The sequence below is a fragment of the Calypte anna genome, chromosome 2, assembly GCF_003957555.1.
Source record: "Calypte anna isolate BGI_N300 chromosome 2, bCalAnn1_v1.p, whole genome shotgun sequence".
NCBI lineage: Eukaryota > Metazoa > Chordata > Aves > Apodiformes > Trochilidae > Calypte > Calypte anna.
The window spans coordinates 1,354,201-1,376,577 of NC_044245.1; the positions used below are offsets into that span (position 1 = coordinate 1,354,201).

General features: G+C 48.2%; 1 protein-coding gene across 1 annotated transcript in view; it reads right to left on the bottom strand.

Annotated features, from left to right (window-relative positions):
• Window positions 1-22,377, bottom strand: part of PTH1R (parathyroid hormone 1 receptor) — a 128,013-nt gene that overhangs the window by 33,030 nt on the left and 72,606 nt on the right. The window contains 2 exon segments of the mRNA XM_030445230.1: window positions 4,175-4,293; window positions 6,092-6,202. Of these exon segments, the coding sequence (XP_030301090.1) occupies window positions 4,175-4,293; window positions 6,092-6,202 (230 nt within the window).

The following is a 22,377-nucleotide window of genomic DNA, read 5'->3' on the forward strand; positions in this document are numbered from 1 at the left end:
CCATTGTGGTTCCCAGCCCATGGCACTCAGTGCCACATCCAGGCTCTTTGGAAAGATCTCCAGACACGGAGAATCCACTACTTCCCTGGGCAGCCCATTCCAATGCCTGATCACCCTCTCCAGAAAGAAACTCTTTCTCATCTCCAACCTAAACCTCCCCTGGCACAACTTGAGACCCTGCCCTCTTGTCTTGCTGAGAGTTGCCTGGGAAAAGAGCCCAACCCCCCCCTGGCTCCAACCTCCTTTCAGGGAGTTGCAGAGAGTGATGAGGTCTCCCCTGAGCCTCCTCTTCTCCAGCCTCAACACCCCCAGCTCCCTCAGCCCTTCCTCACAGGAATTCTGCAGGATCCCTTCACAGCCTCCTTGCTCTTCTCTGGACCTGCTCCAGCACCTCAATCTCCTTCCTGAGCTGAGGGGCCCAGAACTGGACACAGGACTCAAGCTGTGGCCTCCCCAGAGCTGAGCACAGGGGCAGAATCCCTTCCCTGGACCTGCTGGCCACGCTGTTCCTGAGCCAGCCCAGGATGCCATTGGCCTTCTTGGCCACCTGGGCACACTGCTGGCTCCTGTTCAGCTTCCTGGCAATCCAGACTCCCAGGTCCCTTTCTGCCACTCTGTGACCAGCCTGGAGCTCCCCATGGGGTTGTTGTGGCCAAAGTGCAGGACCCGGCACTTGGAATGTTGAACCTCATCCCGTTGGGATCATCCCAACTCTCCAGTCTGTCCAGGTCCCTCTGCAGAGCCCTCCTGCCTTCCAGCTGATCATTTCCTCTAAGCTCCTGCCATGCCCAGGGACACCTCTCATCCAGCCCAGGGTGCTCCAAGCCTCATCCAACCTGGCCTTGAACACCTCCAGGGAGGGGGCAGCCACAGCTTCTCTGGGCAATCTGTTCCAGAGTCTCAGCACCCTCCTGCTGAAGAACTTCTTCCTCAGCTCCAGGCTGAACCTCTTCTCCTGCACTTTCAATCCATTTCCCCTTCTCCTAGGGCTGGACACTCTGAGGAAAAGTCCCTCTGCAGCCTTCCTGGAGGTTCCCTTCAGGGATTGGGATTATTTAATTGCATCAAACACATTTATCCATGCTTTCTCCAGAGGAAGCAGACTCCAAAGCCTACAGAACCTGTGGCCACTTAAAGCGTTGCAGAATTTCTTCCAAACTAAGAAGTCTAAAGTCTTAAAGTCTAAACAGTCTAAAAGTCTAAACCTCCTTCAACTTAAAGACATTTCCTCTTGTCTTATCATTTTTAGTTTTCTTTTTACTAGCCTGGGAGTGAAAGGTCTGGTAAAAAATAAACATCTCTTTTGTTCTTTCTAACCTTCCCCCACCAATTTACCTTCACCTAGTCCTAGTTTGGAAGGTTTCAGAGAAAGGAACTCCTTTCCCTAGGGGAAATCTTGGAGACTTCACAGATGGAGAAATCTACAGCAGATGCCTCCCACCTTGGGACATGGCTGAGAGAGCTGGGAGAGGGGAGAACTCAGAGATGCCGAGAAGTTGTGCAACCTCTTGAAGCTCTCAATGTGAGCAAGAAGCTCAATGACCCCAACACCTACTCCAGAAACTTCTCAGAAGGCTCTGGGGCTAAAATAATTCTTCCCACACTATGGACAGGGGGAACTTCTTTAAAAGTGCCCATCATCCAACCCTTGATACAACATTCTTCTCTAATAAGAAGCTGGAGCAGTCCCTGGTGTATAGAACCTTGTCTGTTCCTTGGCATGCAAGATGCTCAAATAACATATTCCCTCAGTCAACAACTTCATTCATCTGTTGCTTCACCACTGAGGAAAAAAGAAAACCCAGCTATGATGTGGTTGGATTTAAAATTAGGAACATCCTCCCCAAGCAACTGTGTGTCATCTTCAAGCCTGCTCCCCACAGTGAAGCTGGTGGTTAGATCTTTATCTCCAGCTGTCTGAAAATAACCCTTGCTGCAAATCATCAATCCCTGATGCCCTACCCCATGGCCAAGCAGGACATCTTCCCCCTAACACTGAGAAACCAGAGGTTTCTACTAAACCCTTTGCAAGCTCCAGCAGCAGAGCAGCAACCACGAGTGGGTGGAAATGTCTTTCCCTGCCTAACAAGGTCACATCCTCCTGGGTGACTCCACTGCCAGCTTTGCTGTCCCTTTAGCAGGGAATTGCTTCTCTGATGCACTCAGCTTTGGAGTCACTCAGCAGCACTACAGAGCCCCAGCTGAGCACAGACCTGGGCAGAGAGGGAGGAAATTTCTGCCACCTCCTATTTTGCCACTTACCTGAATCTGTGTAAAAAGAAGGCCTATAGATCTGATGTATAGTAGACACTTTCCCCCCCCCCTTTCTTTGTTTCCCCTTTCTTTTTTCCCCCTTTCTTTTTCCCCCATTTCTTTTTTCCCCCTTTCTTTTCCCCTCTTTCTTTTTTCCCTCTTTTTTTCCCCCTTTCTTTCCCCCCCCCTTTTTTCCTCCTTTCTTTCCCCCCTTCTTTTTTCCCCCTTTCCTTCCCCCCCTTTCTTTTTTCCCCTCTTTCTTTCCCCCCTTTCCTTTTTCCCTTTCTTTTCCCCCCTTTCTTTTTTCCTCCTTTCTTTCCCCCCCTTTCTTCTTTCCCCCTTTCTTTCCCTCCCCCTTTCCTTTTTTCCCTTTCTTTTTTCCCCTTTCTTTTTTTCCTCCTTCCTTTCCCCCCCTTTCTTCTTTCCCTTTCTTTTCCCACCCTTTCTTTTTTCCCTCTTTTTTTCCCCCCTTCTTTTCCCCCCTTTCTTTTTTCTTCCTTTCTTTTCCCCCCTTTCTTCTTTCCCCCTTTCTTTCCCTCCCCTTTCTTTTTTCCCTCTTTTTTTTCCCCTTTCTTTTCTCCCCCTTTCTTTTTTCCTTCTTTGTTCCCCCCCCCTTTCTTTTTTCCCCTCTTTCTTTTCCCCCCCTTTCTCTTTCCCCTTCTTTCCCCCCCTTTCTTTTTCTTCCTTTCTCTTCTCCCCATTTCTTTTTTTCCCCTTTCTTTCCCCCCTTTCTTTTTCCTCCTTTCTTTTTTCCCCCTTTCTTTCCCCCCCTTTCTTTTTTCCCTTTCTTTTTTTCCCCTTTCTTGTTTCCTTCTTTCTTTCCCCCCTTTTCTTTTTTCCCTCTTTTTCCCCCCTTCTTTTCCCCCCTTTCTTTTTTCTCCCTTTCTCCCTTTCTTTTCCCCCCTTTATTCTTTCCCCCTTTATTCCCCCCCCTTTCTTTTTCTTCCTTTCTTTTCTCCCCATTTCTTTTTTTCCCCTTTCTTTCCCCCTCCTTTCTTTTTCCCCCTTTCTTTCCCCCCCTCTTTCTTTTTTTCCCTCTTTCTTTTTTTCCCTTTTCTTTTTTCCCCTCTTTCTTTTTCCCCCTTTCTTTTCCCCCAATTTCTTTTTTTCCATTTTCTTTCCCCCCCCTTTCTTTTTCCCCCTTTCTTTTTTTCCTCTTTCTTTTTTTCCTTTTTCTTTTTTCCCTCTTTCTTTTTTTCCCTTTTCTTTTTTCACCTCTTTCTTTTCCCCCCTTTTCTTTTCCCCCCATTTCTTTTTCCCCTCTTTCTTTTTTTCCCCTCAGGACCATACCAACCCCCCCTCCATGTGCTCTGAAACCCATTTCTAACTCTGGATTACTTTCCTTGTTTCAAAACGGTGACTACACCAGAATTAGCTCAAAATATATTCTTGCCTGCTCATTTGCAAAGGACTTGACCCCAACCCATCCCCAATGAACAAACCACGTGCAAACCTCTGATCCTTCATTTACACCTCTCATTTAAGAGGGTCTCTGTTTACCACCTGAAGAAGCAGTGTTGCTTCTGGTTTCGTTTTTATCTCTGTGTTTCTACACCCCTATGGCACAGGGATGGGCATAAACACTGGAATTCTTGCTAAAAAACTGACAGCAAAACTATTGCCTGGTGGGCAAAAGGAGTTTTGATGGCATGGAACAACCCCCAATCACTTCTCAGTGCCCCTAAGTTTCCCTAAGATCTCTTTACATGATCATGGCAGCTGGAGGAACCCTTTCCAGCTTTGAGGATGATTTCAAAGTCAAAAAAAACCCCACCCAACAAACCCAACCCTCCCCATCCAAACTTCGTGGCTTTGGCCAGCTGGGCCATGGAGGAGGCAACAAGAAGGAGGCAACAAAAGAGAGAACCTCAAGGGGTTTGAAGGGGTTTGAAGGCCCAAATACACAAATGCAATTGCCTACCCTCTCCCTTGTCTCGTTGGTGAGGAACTTGGCACATTCACTGTAGTTTGCCCAGGTCCTGTTGTTGCCTGGGACCAGCTCCCAGCTCCCGTTCAGGTCACACCGGCGATAAGCGTGGCCTGCAGGAGGGAAAGGAGAGACAGAGGAAACAAAGCAAGACCTGTCAGAAGAGGAGAAACCTCTTCCCAGGCTGGATTTCATTGCCCCCCTTGCCTCCTGCCTGCTTTGAGGCTAAGCAGCAAGAAGACAACTTCCATCTCCTTCCACCTCTCACTTTTCCAACTGAGAAACACCAGGGAGCCAGTAACAAGCTGCATTTAATATCAGTTCAGATATTGGGTCTACAAAACAAGAGGAAAAGCTTTGAAAAAGTCCCAAAGCACAGAATCATCCTCAGAATTGCAGCTCTCCCTGTGGAAATAAATAATAATCCATGTTGGTGCTGCTCCTTGGGTAGAGAGTCAGCACATCTTCAGGGACATTTTTTATGGCCACCCTCTTCATGATGATGGAGAAAGAAGAGAAGAGGAGGTTTCATCTTGGGATTCAGCTAGCAGATGAGAACATCCATGTTCAGATGTCCCTGTAGGGGAGCCATGGCATTGGCTGTGTGTAAAAAGTCCTTTTACAGTTAACAGGACTGAAACCACTCAACACATCTGTTTGCCACAGCATCCCAGGATGTGAGGTGGGAAGGGACCTCCAGGCCCATCTGCTCCAACCCTTCTCATGTTATTATTGATCTGTCTCAGCACCCACAGAGCTGAAACTTCCAACTTTCCCAAGTGAGGGAATCCACCCCTTCCCCTGGGAGACCATTCCAAGGTCTGACTGTCCTCATGGGGACAAATTTCCCTCTTGTGTCCAATGGGAATCTCCCCAGGAGGTTGCCCTGTGGCTACAGGAGGATTTGCAGTGACCTCTGCATCCGAGGGTCTTCATCTGACCCCTTCCCCAACTGACTTGCCCAGTGGACAGCAGTGAGGTGAGGAATCCATGTTGGATTATGGGATAAAAAAGGAAGAGATTGTGTCTTCCTCCTGCCCTCTGATGTGAGCTGCATGTGCAGAGGTCACCAACCAGGAGTTAAGTTGGTTTAGCTCATGGTCTCTTCTAGAAGAGTAAATGATATGTAACCAGGGGGCAGGGAAATATCATTACTTGTTTTCAGAAAAACACCATTAGTTCTCTGCTGGGGGTGTATAATCTGAATTGTCTGATTTTTCAGTCTTTGGGTGCACAGCTTTGCCTGAGAAGAAAGAATGTTTTAGCTTTGAAAATACCCCTGAGGAGTGAGTGTACATCTACTGCTTTCAAACAACATGGAACAGGCTTTGGGGCAGCAGAAAAAGCCAAGAAATGTGCTGCCCAGGGGAAAATGAGAGAGGGGGGAAGTCACATCTTGTGGTTACCAGCACTGCTCTCAGTGTAGGGGTCTGGGAAGAGATTGGGGTCTATTAAAATAGTATTAAATTAATTAAAAAGCAAATTAAATTAAATACAAATTTAAAAAGGTGGAGGGAAGAATAAAAATTGGAAGAATATAAATGGGAAGAATATAAATGGGAAGAATAAGAATATCTTGCAGTGTTCTATTGCTACCCAAGGTTTGTGGCACCAAACAAATAGAGGTTTGGAACAATGCAAGATTCTCCAGTTGTTGCATGTAACTGGTGCTTATGATCTCCCAGTAGAGGTTGGGTGGAGCAAGTGGGGAATCTGTCCTTTTTTAGGTTAAAACAGAGCTTTTTTTTCAGCATAAAATAAAAAAAAAAATTAAAATAAAGTGGTTTCTTGACTTATTTTCCCCTGGCTTTCACTCTGCTTGGATGGAAGTCACCATGTGATTGAAAGAAAAAGGAGAATTTCTTATTTTTGGACTCTCCTTGCTCTGCTGGCATGGAGGACACCACCTACCTTTGTGGTTGAAGTCATAGATGTACTCAGGACATGGCATAGCCACCACTTTGCCTGGCATACCCTCAGGCCAGCAGACAATACCATCCCACTCAGGAAGACAAAAGCCATCTGTGGAAGGGACACAAAGAGAAACAGGAGTCACTGGACCTGCAGAAGTGACATTAACACCTCTGTCCCACCTTTCTGGGGAGGGTTCTCTGTGAAAAAGGGAGTGATGCTTCAGAAAGCTGCTTGGAGAAGCTGCCCCAGAGCTTTGATCACCTTTTTGGCCTTCCCTGCACCCAGAGCTCCAAGTAAACTTCATGTGCTCCACTGGATTGTAACCCACAGGTGCAGTTAACACAGCCCAATGGAAAGCACCAGGTTAAATTTGGGTGCAGAGCCCTTGTTGACCTCTTCAGGGGCTGGAAATGCAGCCCAGGTTGAACTTCCACATCTGGATGGGAACATGGGAATCTGGTGGGACTGGGAACTTACAAATCAAAAGCTGCAGAAATGGGGGTTGGCAAGCTGGAAGGATGTCAGAGGTGAGGAATGGGGTTTGGCTTCCCTTTTTTTTTAAAGCAGTGTTGAAGATTAGGTCAGATTTCAACAGAAGATTGGAAGAAGCCTGGAGGATTTCTCAGCCTTTTTAAAGTATAAACAAATCCTGCTTTTATCCAGTGCAGACTGAAAAAGAGACAATAAGAAAGCTGAGACTGGTGGGGAGGTGGCCCACCTCCCCTAAGAAGCTGCCTTCAGAGGCTGCTGGCAAAGCCCATGGGGTGCAGAGCTTCTTCATGAACCTCTCAGCTCATGTGGTCATGTAAGGACAGGATGCTGAAGCCCTTGAATGGTTGGCTGGTACCTCCATGGGGTACCTCCACATCTCCAGAGGTCCCTTCCATCCCTTCCATCTCTTCCCACTCTGATTTGTGAAGAGAGATGTGAAGCTTCTCACAATTAGGAGTCAGGAGAAGACCTACTTAATTATTTCTGAGGTTCTGGAGAATTGCAGAGGGATTCTTATAGAACTTGAGGTACATGCTTTGAGATTTGTTCATCTTCATAATGAAATAGGTTTGGGAAGAAAGGCAGATATAAAACGTGGGAAAGGACTTTTTTTTTTTTCCTGGGTTTGTAGCTCTGCTCTTCCTTGCTCCATGCACATAAATCACAAATATCAGCAAATAAAGCAATAAACAGAAAGGGAAGAGGAAGACCTGGGCATGGGGGGAGGCAGGATTTCTCCTTCAGGGCTATTTTAGCTTGTTTGGGTGAACAAAAAGGGAGAAGAAGGATGATTTAAAGGAAAATCCTTTAAATCACTTCTCAGTTCCAACAGGAACTTTAGAAAGATGAATTCAGGCTTGGTCCCCATCTCCCTTACACTTTCTGGGGGGTTAGGTCCAGATGTTCTTCATGGTCCTCAGCAACCCAACCCATTCTGTCACTCTGTGAAAAGCAAAGAGTGATAAATGTGCCCCAGCTCTGCTTGCAGAGCAGCATCTGCTCTCTGTACTGGGCAGGAGTTCATCAAGAGCCCAGAAAGTGCCTGTCAGAGAGCAATCCCCTGTGGATCAAAATAAAACACAACACCCTGCTCTCATCTGCCAAGGATTTCCACTAGGAAAGAAATGATAAGCATGGCCAAGATCTCAGCATGTTCCATTAATATCAAAGCAAGAGCTTTAGCAACCTCTCAGCCAAGCAGTAATTTATCCTTTCTAATGAATGCCAGCTCAGAAGAATAAATAAGAATCCAGGATTGCTCTGAGGACCTTTGGTTGGTGTGGTGCTCTCCAGGGTGGGGGCTGACAGTGATTGATTCATTCTGTTGGTGTTTTAGGATGTGATAAACAACAGACAAAGCTCAGCATTTAACAGCTGATCCCTTATCTTTAATTTAGTGCTGATGAAAAGGACCAGACTAATCACTGCCTGTCTTCTGAAAGAGTCACTGGGAGGGGGGTAAAGAAGTTAAAATTCCCAAGCAATGGTGTGATAAAAAGGAAAAAGGTTTTTCTGCATTTTCTCTGGTTCCAGACACATTAGAGGAGAGGTGCCTGAGGACTGGAGGATAGCAAATGTCACTCCAGTCTACAAGAAGGGCAAGAAGGAAGACCCGGGTAACTATAGACCGGTCAGCCTCACCTCCATCCCTGGAAAGGTGATGGAACAACTTGTTCTTGTCACTATCTCCAGGCATATCAAGGACATGGGGGTCATCAAGAGCAGTCAGCATGGTTTTATCAAGGGTAAATCATGTTTGACTAACCTCATATGACTAACCTCATAGCCTTCTATGAGGAAATTACTAGGTGGATAGATGATGGTAGAGCGGTAGATGTGATTTATCTTGATTTGAGTAAAGCATTTGACACCATCTCTCACAGCATCCTTGTAGATAAGTTGATCAGGTATGGGTTTGGTGATCAGGTAGTGAGGTGGATCAGGAACTGGTCGAAAGGAAGGAGTCAGAGAGTTGTAGTCAATGGGGCAGAATCTGGTTGGAGGTGTGTGACTAGTGGAGTCCCTCAGGGGTCGGTACTGGGACCAGTGTTGTTCAATATCTTCATCAACGACTTGGATGAGGGTATAGAATGTACCCTCAGCAAGTTTGCTGATGACACTAAGCTGGGAGGAGTGGCTGACACACCAGAAGGCTGTGCTGCCATTCAGAGAGACTTAGACAGGCTGGAGAGTTGGGCAGGGAGAAACATGATGAAATTCAACAAGGGGAAGTGTAGAGTTTTGCATTTGGGGAAGAACAACACGATGGCCCAGTATAGGTTGGGGGCTGACCTGCTGGAGAGCAGTGTAGGTGAAAGAGACCTGGGGGTCCTGGTTGACAAGAGGATGACCATGAGCCAGCAATGTGCCCTTGTGGCCAAGAAGACCAATGGCATCCTGGGGTGCATTAGAAAGGGGGTGGTTAGTAGGTCAAGAGAGGTTCTCCTCCCCCTCTATTCTGCATTGGTGAGGCCGCACCTGGAGTATCGTGTCCAGTTCTGGGCCCCTCAGTTCAAGAAGGACAGGGAAGTGCTTGAAAGAGTCCAGCGCAGAGCTACTAAGATGATGAAGGGAGTGGAACATCTCCCTTATGAGGAAAGGCTGAGGGAGCTGGGTCTCTTTAGTTTGGAGAAAAGGAGACTGAGGGGTGACCTCATCAATGTTTTCAAATATGTAAGGGGTGAGTGTCAGGGAGATGGAGTTAGGCTCTTCTCAGTGGTGACCAGTGATAGGACAAGGGGTAATGGGTGTAAATTGGAGCACAGGAGGTTCAAGTTGAATATCTGGGAAAATGTTTTTCCTGTAAGGGTGACAGAGCCCTGGAACAGGCTGCCCAGGGGGGTCGTGGAGTCTCCTTCACTGGAGACATTCAAAACCCGCCTGGACACGTTCCTATGCGAAGTGCTCTAGGTGGCCCTGCTCTGGCAGGGGGGGTTGGACTAGATGATCTTTCGAGGTCCCTTCCAACCCCAAGGATTCTATGATTCTATGATTCTATGATTTCCTAGTCAAGAAAACAGGGGAAAGCCCTTCCCTTTGGCTCATTATGCTGCAGGATAACTTACCCTGGGAAAAACAGTTTATTTACTTTTCAGTTCTCTGGAAGGATCAAAAGAAAAAGGAAAAAAAACAAACCAACAAAAACACCCCAGAAAATTTGAATTAGGACAAAATGTTATTGTCTCTGAGGTTTTGTTTTTTGATTTGTTGGTTTGTTGTTTTTTTTTTTTCAGAGAAGAAAGTAAATAAAGATTGAATTTAGGCCTCAAAGTGGTTTTGCTTAAAATAAAACCATTTTTTAATATAAAATAAATAAATCTGGGTAAACTTAAGAATTTATACAGTGGAGAAACAACACCGAGGAGGGAAATATTCATCCAAATGTCAGGCTGTGAAAAAAAAAAACACAAAACCTTCCACTTTTTCAAGATCTTCAGAACAAATTGCAGGGCTCAACCCCCACTTATAAGCAGTTTCATTTAGTATCAGACTGCAATATTTATCCAGAAAACAATAATAATCTAGAAAAGAACTTGGTGGACCCATCATCCCCATGCTGTGATCATTAAGACACATTTGCAATGGATTCATTCCAAAAGAAACTGATGCTTTCTGGATAACAAACTAATAAACTAATAATTTCTCTTTTTTGGGGGGGTACTTTGAGCCTCACAGTCCTTCTAAAAAGCAGAAAGTTGAAAGCTCCATGCAAGAAAGAGTGCAAACCAGAGTTAAGACACCTCTAGACTGATGCTTTATTACCTGGACAAGTTGGGGAGCCATAAGTTGCCCCAGAAACCTGAGCATCTTTGCTGCCTCTCTGCATCTGAAATCTTTCTGTGCCTCTGTGCATTCATTATATTAAAGCTCTATAAGGGGTTTTGGGACTTTTTCTACAAAAAGGATCTGAATCTCCCAAGAAAAGATCCAAATGAATCTGTGGTTGCTATCCTGAGTGGTCACGACATAGAAACCTCTTTGACCTCCTCTCCAACAACTTCTGCTTCTCTCTTATTGCTCCCTGCTTGGAAAACCCATTTCAGCCAAAATCAGAAGGAGGGAGACAGCTCAGTTGTCGTTTCCTTCGTGGAGATTTCATGGGGACTGATGATGAGGAGACAAGTGCAGGTGAACATTTCAGGGAATCAGAGTCTGTGTGGAAAGGAACCTTTCAAACTCACCCAGTGCCCCCCCTGCCATGGTCAGGGACCCCTCCCCCAGCCCAGGGGGCTCCAAGCCCCATCCAACCTTCAAAACTGCCAGGGATGGGGCAGCCACAGCTTCCTTGGGCAACCTGGGCAACCAGGGGCTCACCACCCTCAAATTCAAGAATTCCTTTCCCATCTCCAACCTCAATCTCCCCTCTCTCTCCAAGTTTTAACCCACTTCCCTTGTCCTCTCCCTACCCCCCTGTGTCGGAACCCTGGTTCTGCTTGGATTGCACCCAAACCTTGCTCTGGGTGTGTGCAGCTACACCTGGTCAGATGGATCTCACCCTTGGCTGTCCCACCTCAACCTCCCAGCACCTGGGAAAGGAGGGGAAGGTTTGAAGGAACATTTCCAAACCCTCCTGCACCATCCCTGGGAGAGGAACCACTGAATCCCAGAGAGGTTTGGGTTGGAAGGGACCTTAAGGATAATCTATTTCCACCCCCCTGCCATAGTCAGGGACCCCTTCCCCAGCCCAGGGGGCTCCAAGCCCCATCCAACCTTCAACACTGCCAGGGATGGAGCAGCCACAGCTTCCTTGAGCAACCTGGGCAACCAGGGGCTCAGCACCCTCACCCCAAACAATTTCTCCCTCCCTCCCTCCCTCCCTGCCCAAGATCTCCTCTCCATCTCCCCTCTCCCAGCTCCAAACCCTTCCCCCTCGCAGGCTCCCATCCCTCCAGGCCCTTGTCCCAAGTCCCTCCCCAGCTTTCCTGGAGCCCCTTCAGGCACTGGAAGGTGCTCTGAGGTCTCCCCAGAACCTCCCTGTGAATGCTGTGTGTGATGTCCCTGCTGGGCACTCCCCTTCTGAAGGCATCAAGGCCAATCATGGGGTGCTTTGTGAAAGGACCACACCACACACCTGTCTCATTTTTCTCCTTTTTCTTTCCCACCTCCTCACCTGAGCCTCATCAGAAACCCCAGCATGCTTCGGGAGAGAGGAAAATAAATGACCTTTGGGCTGTGCCTGCTCAGATTGGTTCTCCAGGTTGCAATGAGGATTTTTCTCCCCTACCTCCTCCTTCCCCCTTCATCCTTCTTCCCCTTCATCCCCCAGCCCCAATTTGGGTTTCTGTGCAAGCAGGACTGGCATGTGGAGAACACATTAAAACCATCTGTGAGGCTGCTTTGGCAGCTGGGTAAATGCAAACATGGTCTCGAGGTGTTTATCTAGGGGTATGGAATATAAATCAGCCCAACTTATTCTGGCAGCTGGCAAAGCACCAGGGAAACCACAGCTGGAATAGGGTGTGCAATTGTGGTCACTCTATTACGGGAAGGACATTTGGTGGATTGGAAACAGGCAGGGAGGTGTGACCCCCAAAAATAAAATAAAATAAAATAAAAAAAAAAAGACCCAGCATTTTGGGACAGAAGGAAAGGAAGCTTGGAGGGCTGGTGGCTCTGCTTGAAGGTACGTGGATTATAGAAGGATCACAGTTGGGAAAGACCTCTGAGATCCTCATGGCCAAATGTCAACACCCCTCTGAATAAAAGACATTTATCAATATCTCTATCACCCACTAGAGAGTGGCCTGAAGTGCCTCATCTCCATGGTATTTAAACACCTCCAGGGATGGGGCCTCCACCACCTCCAGTCTGTTCCAGCACCTGACTGCTCTCTGCCTCCCAGCAGCCAAGTCCCAGGTTTTTTCCATCTCTCTCCATCACAGCTCATGATCCTATCATAGAATCATGGGTTGGAAGGGACCTGAAATATCACCAAATTCCAACCCCCCTGCCATGGTCAGCCCTTGAGCTTTGTGGTTTCTGTGATGAAGTTAAGGCAAATCACAGTGGAAATCAGATCCCAGGAATGAAACAAACAAATAAAAACCAAAACAAAACAAAAACCAAAACAAAACTAAAAAAAAATCCAACCCCCAACAAACATGGTTCATTCTGGTGGTGAAAGCCTGATGGAGAAACATCACTGATGGTGGGCAGTGAGTTGGGAGTGAATCATGGAATCACAGAACACTTTGGGTTGGAAATAATATTAAATATTATCCAGTCCCAACCCCCTGCCATGGTCAGGGACCCCTCCCCCAGCCCAGGGGGCTCCAAGCCCCATCCAACCTTCAACACTGCCAGGAATGGGGCAGCCACAGCTTCCTTGGGCAACCTGGGCAACCAGGGGCTCAGCACCCTCATCCCAAACCATTTCTCCCTCCTTCCCTCCCTCCCTGCCCAAGATCTCCTCTCCATCTCCCCTCTCCCAGCTCCAAACCCTTCCCCCTCGCAGGCTCCCATCCCTCCAGGCCCTTGTCCCAAGTCCCTCCCCAGCTTTCCTGGAGCCCCTTCAGGCACTGGAAGGTGCTCTAAGGTCTCCCCATTGCAGCCTTCTCTTCTCCAGCCTCAACACCCCCAACTCTCTCATCCTGGCTCCAGAGCAGAGCTGCTCCAGCCCTCTCTGTGGCCTCCTCTGGACTTGCTCAAACAACTCTAAATCCTTCTTAACTTTGGGGACTCAAGAAATGAGCACAGCACTGCAGGAGGGGTCTCACAAGAGTGGAGTGAAAGACAATGGATGGATGGATGGATGGATGGATGGATGCATAGATGTATAGATGGAGGGATGGATGGATGGATGGATGGATGGATGGATGGATGGATGGATGGATGGATGTAGAGCCTCCTTGTTACTGCTCAGAGACCTTTGCTGTCCTGCTCACTGGTGTTGGGTGGGCAAAACACCCCTTACATGGTCAACCTGGACAAACTGGGCTTTGCAGGGGGGGGATACATGCAGGGGCTGCTCTGCCTCACGCTGTCTCTTTGCTCACCAGGAGGCAGAATGGGAAAGGCAGAAGATGATGAGTGCTACCAGATGATTGCTAGAATGAGGGAGGTGGAAAAATGGTCCAGGTTGCCCGGGGGGGGGGTTGAGGCCTCATCCCTGGAGATGTTCAAGGTGAGGCTTGAGCACCCTGAGCTGGGTGAGGGTGTCCCTGATACTGCAGAGCTTGGACTGGGGGACCTTGGGAGGTCCCTTCCAACCCAAATTGTGATTTCACACAGCATCAGAGAGCTGCCTACTCTGACATCACTTCTCATTTCACATGCTGCATGTCCACTCACAATTCACAAGAAGAAATGTCACCTTCAGCATCCCACCTGATGACACCCAACTGTCCACCTCATTTTCCAAAACTTTCCAGATGTCCCTCAGAGAGGGGTTGGGGCTGGTTGTATCAATCACTTAAAAAGCATAAGTTTTATGGTCACCATGGCATTTTAGCCAATCCTGCATGCTGTTTTTCACCCTTTCCTCATTTTACTCTGTGTGTCTTACACATGGACCATTTATTTCTACCACAGCTCCTCAGACTTGCTCCTCTTGTGCATTGCAAAACCTCCCTAGCTGCTCAGAGGACATTTCCCAATGAGATTGGAAGCTTTTGACCCAGACAGGTAGAGGCCAACTCTTGATATTTCCTGCCTCCTTCCACCTCTGATTCAGGCAGGATTGGCAAGTGGCCACGTGTGAAGAACTGCAAGCCCTCAGCAAGCTGAGTTGGATGTCAGATGGGTTGGGTGGGAGATGACATCTCTCTGTAGGGTTTTAGTGCTCTTTCGACCCATCCCAGCACCAGGGATGCAACAAGAAAAACAAAGCTCGACCAAACCTCACTGATTGCATCCAGAGCAATCAATACAACAAGACCAGGGCTCTTTTCCAACCCCCTCAAGCCCAGCATGGTTCATATCCCCCATGCAGTGCTACAGGCTGGGGACAGAGTGGCTGGAGAGCAGCCAGGCAGAAAGGGACCTGGGAGTCTGGATTGCCAGGAAGCTGAAGAGGAGCCAGCAGTGTGCCCAGGTGGCCAAGAAGGCCAATGGCATCCTGGGCTGGATCAGGAACAGCGTGGCCAGCAGGTCCAGGGAAGGGATTCTGCCCCTGTGCTCAGCTCTGGTGAGGCCACAGCTTGAGTCCTGTGTCCAGTTCTGGGCCCCTCAGCTCAGGAAGGAGATTGAGGTGCTGGAGCAGGTCCAGAGAAGAGCAAGGAGGCTGTGAAGGGACTCGAGCACAGATCCTATGAGAAGAGGTTGAGGGAGTTGGGGGTGTTGAGGCTGGAGAAGAGGAGGCTCAGTGGAGACCTCATCACTCTCTCCAACTCCCTGAAAGGAGGTTGGAGCCAGGGGGGGGTTGGGCTCTTTTCCCAGGCAACTCTCAGCAAGACAAGAGGGCACAAAGGGTCTCAAGTTGTGCCAGGGGAGGTTTAGGTTGGAGATGAGAAAGAATTTCTTTCTGGAGAGGGTGATCAGGCATTGGAATGGGCTGCCCAGGGAAGTAGTGGATTCTCCGTGTCTGGAGATCTTTCCAAAGAGCCTGGATGTGGCACTGAGTGCCATGGGCTGGGAACCACGGGGGGAGTGGATCAAGGGTTGGACTTGATGATCTCTGAGGTCCCTTCCAACCCAGCCCATTCTATGATTCTATGACATCCATGAATCTGAACACCCTCTCATGCACCACCCAGAAGGAGATATGGGGTTTATAGAGGTGCTGGGGGCAAATCCTGAGTGCCCTGGGTTGCATTTGTCTCCTTTAACTTCTAGGGTGCTTGAGCTTCCCTCACTACTTCTAAGAGTACCCAGACAGGCTGGAAAATCAGAGGATGGTGCTTGAGCCTCTGGTGTGCAAATCAGGAGGAGATTCTGTGCTTCTGCAGGGCCAGAGAGAACCTGGGATGGAGTACAGGTCCTTTAGGGATAATGGAGCCAGAAACTCAGATGGGCAACACACACCCCTTGGGTAAATACACATGGCTTCTCAACTAAAAATAACCTCTTTCCTTTGCAAATGCACTTATTTGTTAAAAGAAAAAACAAAAACAACCACCAAAAAACCCCAAGAACAAACCATTCTGAGGCAAGCTGCAACACTTAGGACTCTGAGAAAGGATTGCCCATGGCTTTTGCTAATAACAGGTTTGTGTAAAAAAAAAAATAAAAGCACAAAAAACTCTCTTCCCCCACAAAATGTCCCATCTCCTTTTCCAAACCAGGGAAAAACAGGGTTTTAATTCATGAGAGAAAAAGAAAAAAAAAAAAAAGAAAAAATCAGGTCTGATGGCTGGGAATTTCACTTCATCCCCTTCCAGGTCTAACTTTGGGGTGGCATCAGGCTGCCCACCATGGCTGAGCTGCAATATTTATGGAGGTAGAAGAGAAATTTTAGTGTTTCCTGTTCTTTCTGAAAGGCTTTCACCCGGAGACTAAAATGAAAATAAATATTGCAAAATAGAAGAGGGAAGAAAGAAGAGAGAAAAGGAGAAAAGAACCCAAATTTTCGTGGGGACAGTTTTTATTTTTGGTTTTCTTTTTTTTTTTTTTTTATTTTAATTTGTTGTGTCTCTGCCCTTCAGTGCCTTTGCCAGAAGTGGCAGACAAGGAGCACATCCACGGAGAAGAAGGTGGGACTGGCTCAGCCCATGGCACACGTGGCTGTGTCCACGTCACCTTCAGAATCCATGGAAGGTCCTCAAATCCATACCTGAGAGGTGCCCAGGGGGAGAGGGCACAATCCATGGGATCTGAGCTTTGGGAAGAAGAGGCTCACCCTCCACTAGCTAGCATAAAGCTAAAATTAAACATTTTAAAGGGAAAAAAAAAGGAATTTTGGGTTTTTACATGTCAACCGTGGCTGAAGAAAGCTTGGAATTTTATAGATCTTTTAAACTTCTTGTTTGCTAAGACTTTCTTGGGGTCTATCAGCACTGCTGGCAATCCCACACTTAGCAGCCACACTTTCCCAGTTTCCAGAAACTCTTGGCATCTCTGTTGTTCACCCTGATGCTCCTTAATCCCTAATTCAGCTCTTGAAATGGGGCTTCAACCCAAATCTGATTAAATTGCATCAAGAGGAGCACGGCCAGCAGGTCAGGAGAGGGGATTCTCCTCCTCTGCCAGACCCCACCTCAAATCCTGCTCCCAGCTCTGATGTCCCCACCAGAAGAAGGACACAGAGCTGTTGGAACCAGTCCAGAGGAGGCCACAAAGATGCTCCAGGGAATGGAGCAGCTCTGCTCCCAGGAGAGGCTGAGGAGCTGGGATTGTTCAGCCTGGAGAAGAGAAGACTCCAGGGGGACCTTAGAGCTGCCCCCCAATCCCTGAAGGGAACCTCCAGGAAGGCTGCAGAGGGACTTTTCCTCACAGTGTCCAGCCCTAGGGCAAGGGGAAATGGACTGAAAGTGCAGGAGAAGAGGTTCAGACCTGCTGAACACACTCCTCTTGGTGCAATCTAGGCTGGGGTTGACCTTCTGAGCTGCACGAGCACCCTGCCAGCTCATGCTGAGTTTCTCATCAACCCACACCCCCAAATCCTCCTTCTCTCTTCAGGGCTACTCTCAACACACTCAACTTCCCAGCCCAAAAGAGGAGAATTAAGCAATCACTTCTTAGGCCTCACATTCCCATTTGGATCCTACCTGGAGCAGCTCTGCTCCCAGGAGAGGCTGAGGAGCTGGGATTGTTCAGCCTGGAGAAGAGAAGACTCCAGGGGGGACCTTAGAGCTGCCCCCCAACCCCTGAAGGGAACCTCCAGGAAGGCTGCAGAGGGACTTTTCCTCAGAGTGTCCAGCCCTAGGGCAAGGGGAAATGGATTGAAAGTGCAGGAGAAGAGGTTCAGCCTGGAGCTGAGGAAGAAGTTCTTCAGCAGGAGGGTGCTGAGACTCTGGAACAGATTGCCCAGAGAAGCTGTGGCTGCCCCCTCCCTGGAGGTGTTCAAGGCCAGGTTGGATGAGGCTTGGAGCAACCTGGGCTGGAGGAGAGGTGTCCCTGGGCATGGGATGATCAATAAGGTCCCTTTCAACCTCAGCCATTCCATGATTCTTGCTTCCTTGGAGCAGATGAGCTCTCAGCTCCCTTCCAACCTCAGCCATTCCAAGATTCCAAGAGTCTATGATCATTTATTTTAACTGAAGGAGATATTGCTGAGCCATGGGAGCAGATACCACCTCTGAATACTCCACTTAAGAGCTGATTGCATGATCTTTGAACCAGGGATCAGGAGGAAATGAAAATCAAGAAAGATGATGAACACCCCTTCTAGCCTCTAGAAGTCTCCTTTCAGTGAGTATCTCCTTCCAGTCTCTACAAGATGGTCAAGCACCTCTACTCTGAATACTCTCATCAACCCTTTCATCTTTCACAACATCCAGTTCAAGGTTTAGGCCTGCTGTGTTTTTTTATATTTTTTTTCTTTTAGGACCATAGTTTTTTGTAGCTGGAGGTGCATTAAGGTCAGCTCTTTGGCACAAAGATGAACCCAGGGTTGGTCAAGCAAAGTGGAACAGACTAAAGACAAAGGTCTTGCTGCTTCCAAGGGATGCTGGAACATGATTCTGGGCTGGCTGTTTCCTAGGGAAGGTCTCATGAATTATATACAGAGGTAGGATTACATTTCCCAGTCAAAGAACCAGTGCTGGTGTGTGCCTCCAGGCCAAATCCAAGTTTTTGCTGGAAAAATGGTGCACGGAAACCTGTTCCTCAAAATCTCATCTCCGCTCTTGGAGGTCAGCAGTGGTGCTGGGCTCAAGTTACCTTCCATACTGTGTCTTCTTAATTTATTTTAATAAATGTAACCATATTTTCGAGCCTGTTATTGCCAAACTTAGGAGTCTTAGGAGTCTTAGGAGTCTGCAACTACAACGTGAGAGAAGGAACAGCAGAAATGGTTGGAGGTGTGTGACTAGTGGAGTCCCTCAGGGGTCGGTACTGGGACCGGTGTTGTTCAATATCTTCATCAACGACTTGGATGAGGGTATAGAATGTACCCTCAGCAAGTTTGCTGATGACACTAAGCTGGGAGGAGTGGCTGACACACCAGAAGGCTGTGCTGCCATTCAGAGAGACTTGGACAGGCTGGAGAGTTGGGCAGGGAAAAACATGATGAAATTCAACAAGGGGAAGTGTAGAGTCTTGCATTTGGGGAAGAACAACACGATGGCCCAGTATAGGTTGGGGGCTGACCTGCTGGAGAGCAGTGTAGGTGAAAGAGACCTGGGGGTCCTGGTTGACAAGAGGATGACCATGAGCCAGCAATGTGCCCTTGTGGCCAAGAAGGCCAATGGCATCCTGGGGTGCATTAGAAAGGGTGTGGTTAGTAGGTCAAGAGAGGTTCTCCTCCCCCTCTATTCTGCATTGGTGAGGCCGCACCTGGAGTATTGTGTCCAGTTCTGGGCCCCTCAGTTCAAGAAGGACAGGGAAGTGCTTGAAAGAGTCCAGCGCAGAGCTACTAAGATGATGAAGGGAGTGGAACATCTCCCTTATGAGGAAAGGCTGAGGGAGCTGGGTCTCTTTAGTTTGGAGAAAAGGAGACTGAGGGGTGACCTCATCAATGTTTTCAAATATGTAAGGGGTGAGTGTCAGGGAGATGGAGTTAGGCTTTTCTCAGTGGTGACCAGTGATAGGACAAGGGGTAATGGGTGTAAATTGGAGCACAGGAGGTTCAAGTTGAATATCCAGAAACATTTTTTTCCTGTAAGGGTGACAGAGCCCTGGAACAGGCTGCCCAGGGGGGTCGTGGAGTCTCCTTCACTGGAGACATTCAAAACCCACCTGGACACGTTCCTATGCAAAGTGCTCTAGGTGGCCCTGCTCTGGCAGGGGGGGTTGGACTAGATGATCATTCGAGGTCCCTTCCAACCCCTAGGATTCTGTGATTCTGTGTGATTCTGTGTGAAATCAGCCCAAAATCAAGGTTGGGTGCTGAGCCAGGCTGCCCCTCATCTCTTAAAACCAGCTGATATCTTTGAAATTCTCATTTATCCCTTCAGAAATGTTGGTGGAATGGATATCAGAGGGGAAAACCCAGGAAGTTGGAGTGTTGAAATGGGGGAGAAACCAATTAACGGGTGATGAATTAATGTCCTCTCTAAAGTGAATGGGGATTTGCCAGGTTTGACCAGGTAAAGAGCTCACCCATGAGATGGGATAAAAAGGAGGAGAAGCCAGGACAACCCATTGCACTGCAGGAAACTTGAAATGTGTTTTCTCCCTTTCAAAACAAAAGCAGAAGCTTTCAAGTGAGAGCAATGACGTGAGCTTTGAGTTGCAGTCAAGTGGGATCCATCCAAAGACTTTCACCAGTTTCTGCCCACCTGGGTTTGAATCTTTGGAGCCTCACCTTGAATTCCAGGACAAAAGGAAATGTGGTTTGTGGCTTGTGCCCTGGCTGAAGAGTAAGGAGATGAGAATCCAAATCTTGGCTCTGCCACAGACTCTCCTTTGAGTTGGGAGGTGAGGTGTTGAATATCCCTGTGCGTCAGCTCCCAAGAATTGAGGACAGCAGCCCTACCAAGCTTTCCTGCCAGCTTCTGGGAGACTTCTTTCTATCTCAAAAAACGTTTTAAAAAAAAAAAAAAAAAAAACAAACCCAAAAATAATTCAAGGTGTCCCAAATTCCCTCCCTGCTTCCCAAAACACAGGGAGGGGAACAAATCCCAACCCTGGGCTGCAGTCACAGCCAGGCAGAGGAAGGGTTCTGCTAGGGGGTACTTGGCACCTTCTGGTGAAGGGGGTTAAGCATGGGCCAAGGGTGATCTGGCAGCACCAGGATGTGATCTGACACCAAGGATGTGTCCATCCTTGCTGGGGCTTCCCAGGAGGAAGGAGTGAAGGCAATGATGGAAAAGTCAGCTTGGGTTGTCCAGACCTCAGATGTTCAGCAGGTAATGCTCAAGCTTCCACCAACACCTTCCTTCCCTGGCACTGCTTCTGTCCCTGTCATGGCCCTCTTGTTGATGTGGCTTCCTGAGGAACCAAATTTGGCAGCTGATCCAGCTGAAAAACAAACCTCCTCCTAAAAGGCTCGTTCTGAGGTCAACCAGTTGGGCCCTTAGCTTGGCTGTAGCTGCATGGGAAGGGGAACTAGAAATAGCAGATGAAGTCATGATTTTGGTGATAAAACTGGGCTCTGTGCACACTCAGGTCCTTGGCACTTCTCTCACCAGAACTGAGTTCTGCTCAGCCCTTGTTAGCCAAGCTCTCCCTATAGAAGAACAGAGGATCTCCTGCTTTTTGCCATGGGGATACCTTGTAGGACCAGTTGAAGACCTGAGATTCAACTGGGAGCCCATGGGACTCCATCTCCATGGTCTGAGAGATGAGACATCCCTGCTGCCTCCTTACCCTGCCTGCCAGCTGGCAGAAAAACAAAGCTCCATTCAGTGGGGTCCAAATCCAGGTGTGAACTCCAAGGGTTGGTGAGAGTGGGTTTGCAAGAAGAGTCCCCAGAAGGCTTCTTGGAGAAGCCGAAGCTGCCTGCAGAACTGCACACTCCTGTTTCTCATGGTTTAGAGAGCCCTGAGAGGGAAATATCCCTGGGTGTCCATAGCAGTGGATGCTTCCCTCAAGGTCTTCATCTGAATCCATCCACTGGGTGTAACACTGAACCTTGAGGGGTGCAGGATGAAACCCCAGAGAAGTGAGAGCCAGACCTCAGGCTGCACAGCAGCCTTCCCTTGTTCCAGACTATAAATATTCAGGGTAAAGCAGCTCTAAGCCAGCCATGGGGTCAAAGTTCTCTTTTCCTCTGACCTCTGTGGTTAAGATCTTCCCTGGAGAGATGGGACTCTCAAATCCAAAGCCACTCCTCGTTGACTCAGGCCAACTTCTTTAAGCAGGAACTTTCTCCTTCCCCAAACATCCTACACCACTGGGGTGTCTGCAGGGCAGCCCCACAGCTCAAGCTGCTCCATGCTGGAAGCTGCTGTGATGCTCCCAGAAGGATTCTGGCTCTACAAGAAAATGGTGAGGTTGGGCAGCTGAGATCCAGTTCTTGCACCAGTGCTTTTTGGGACTTTAAAATATAGTGAAACAGAACTAATGGAAGAGAATTCAATCTCCTTTTCCACCTCTGGCACACTAGGAAAAGCAGGTTATTGTGAGGGACTGATTACACTCCAGGGTTAGAGTTACTGCTGGGAATGGGCTGCAGAACCAGGGACACTGCTCAGCTCTGAGGAACATTTTCCCCTCCAGAAGGAATAAAGAGGTCCCACCTGCAGCCTCCTTTGGGGAGGAACAGACAAGAGAGATGCCAGAATTGACCAAACAGAGGATTCCATCCCATCCACATCATACTCAGGATAAATTTGAGGGATCACCAGGGTCAAACCCCTTCCTGCTTTCCCTTCTTCCCCTCTCCCTGTTTGCTTCAGCATCCTGGGAGGATTCCATCCCTTCCTCTGCCTGTGCTCCTGATCCATCCCAGCCTGAATCTGTGTGTTCCTGCCTCCAGCTCCCAACTGCTGCTGACCCCAGGATTCCAGCCTGGACTTTCCCAGGGCTGCCCTGCAGCCTCGGGGGTGACGTGAGAGTTATTGGGGGAAAGGGGGGAGGAACCTGGGATCAATTTTCCTGTATATTTGTATAGATTTAGTCATTTTTCCTATTTATCATTCCTGTTTCATTAAAGCTGTGTAGTTTAATTTCCCACCCATGAGTCTCTCTCCCTTATTCTCTCTACTTTCTTTAACAGGGAGGAGAGGAGGATTAATAGAGAGAATCTGTTTTTGGGTTTAATTGCCAGGCCAGTGTTAAACCCTGACATCCTGCCACCCATCAGAAATACT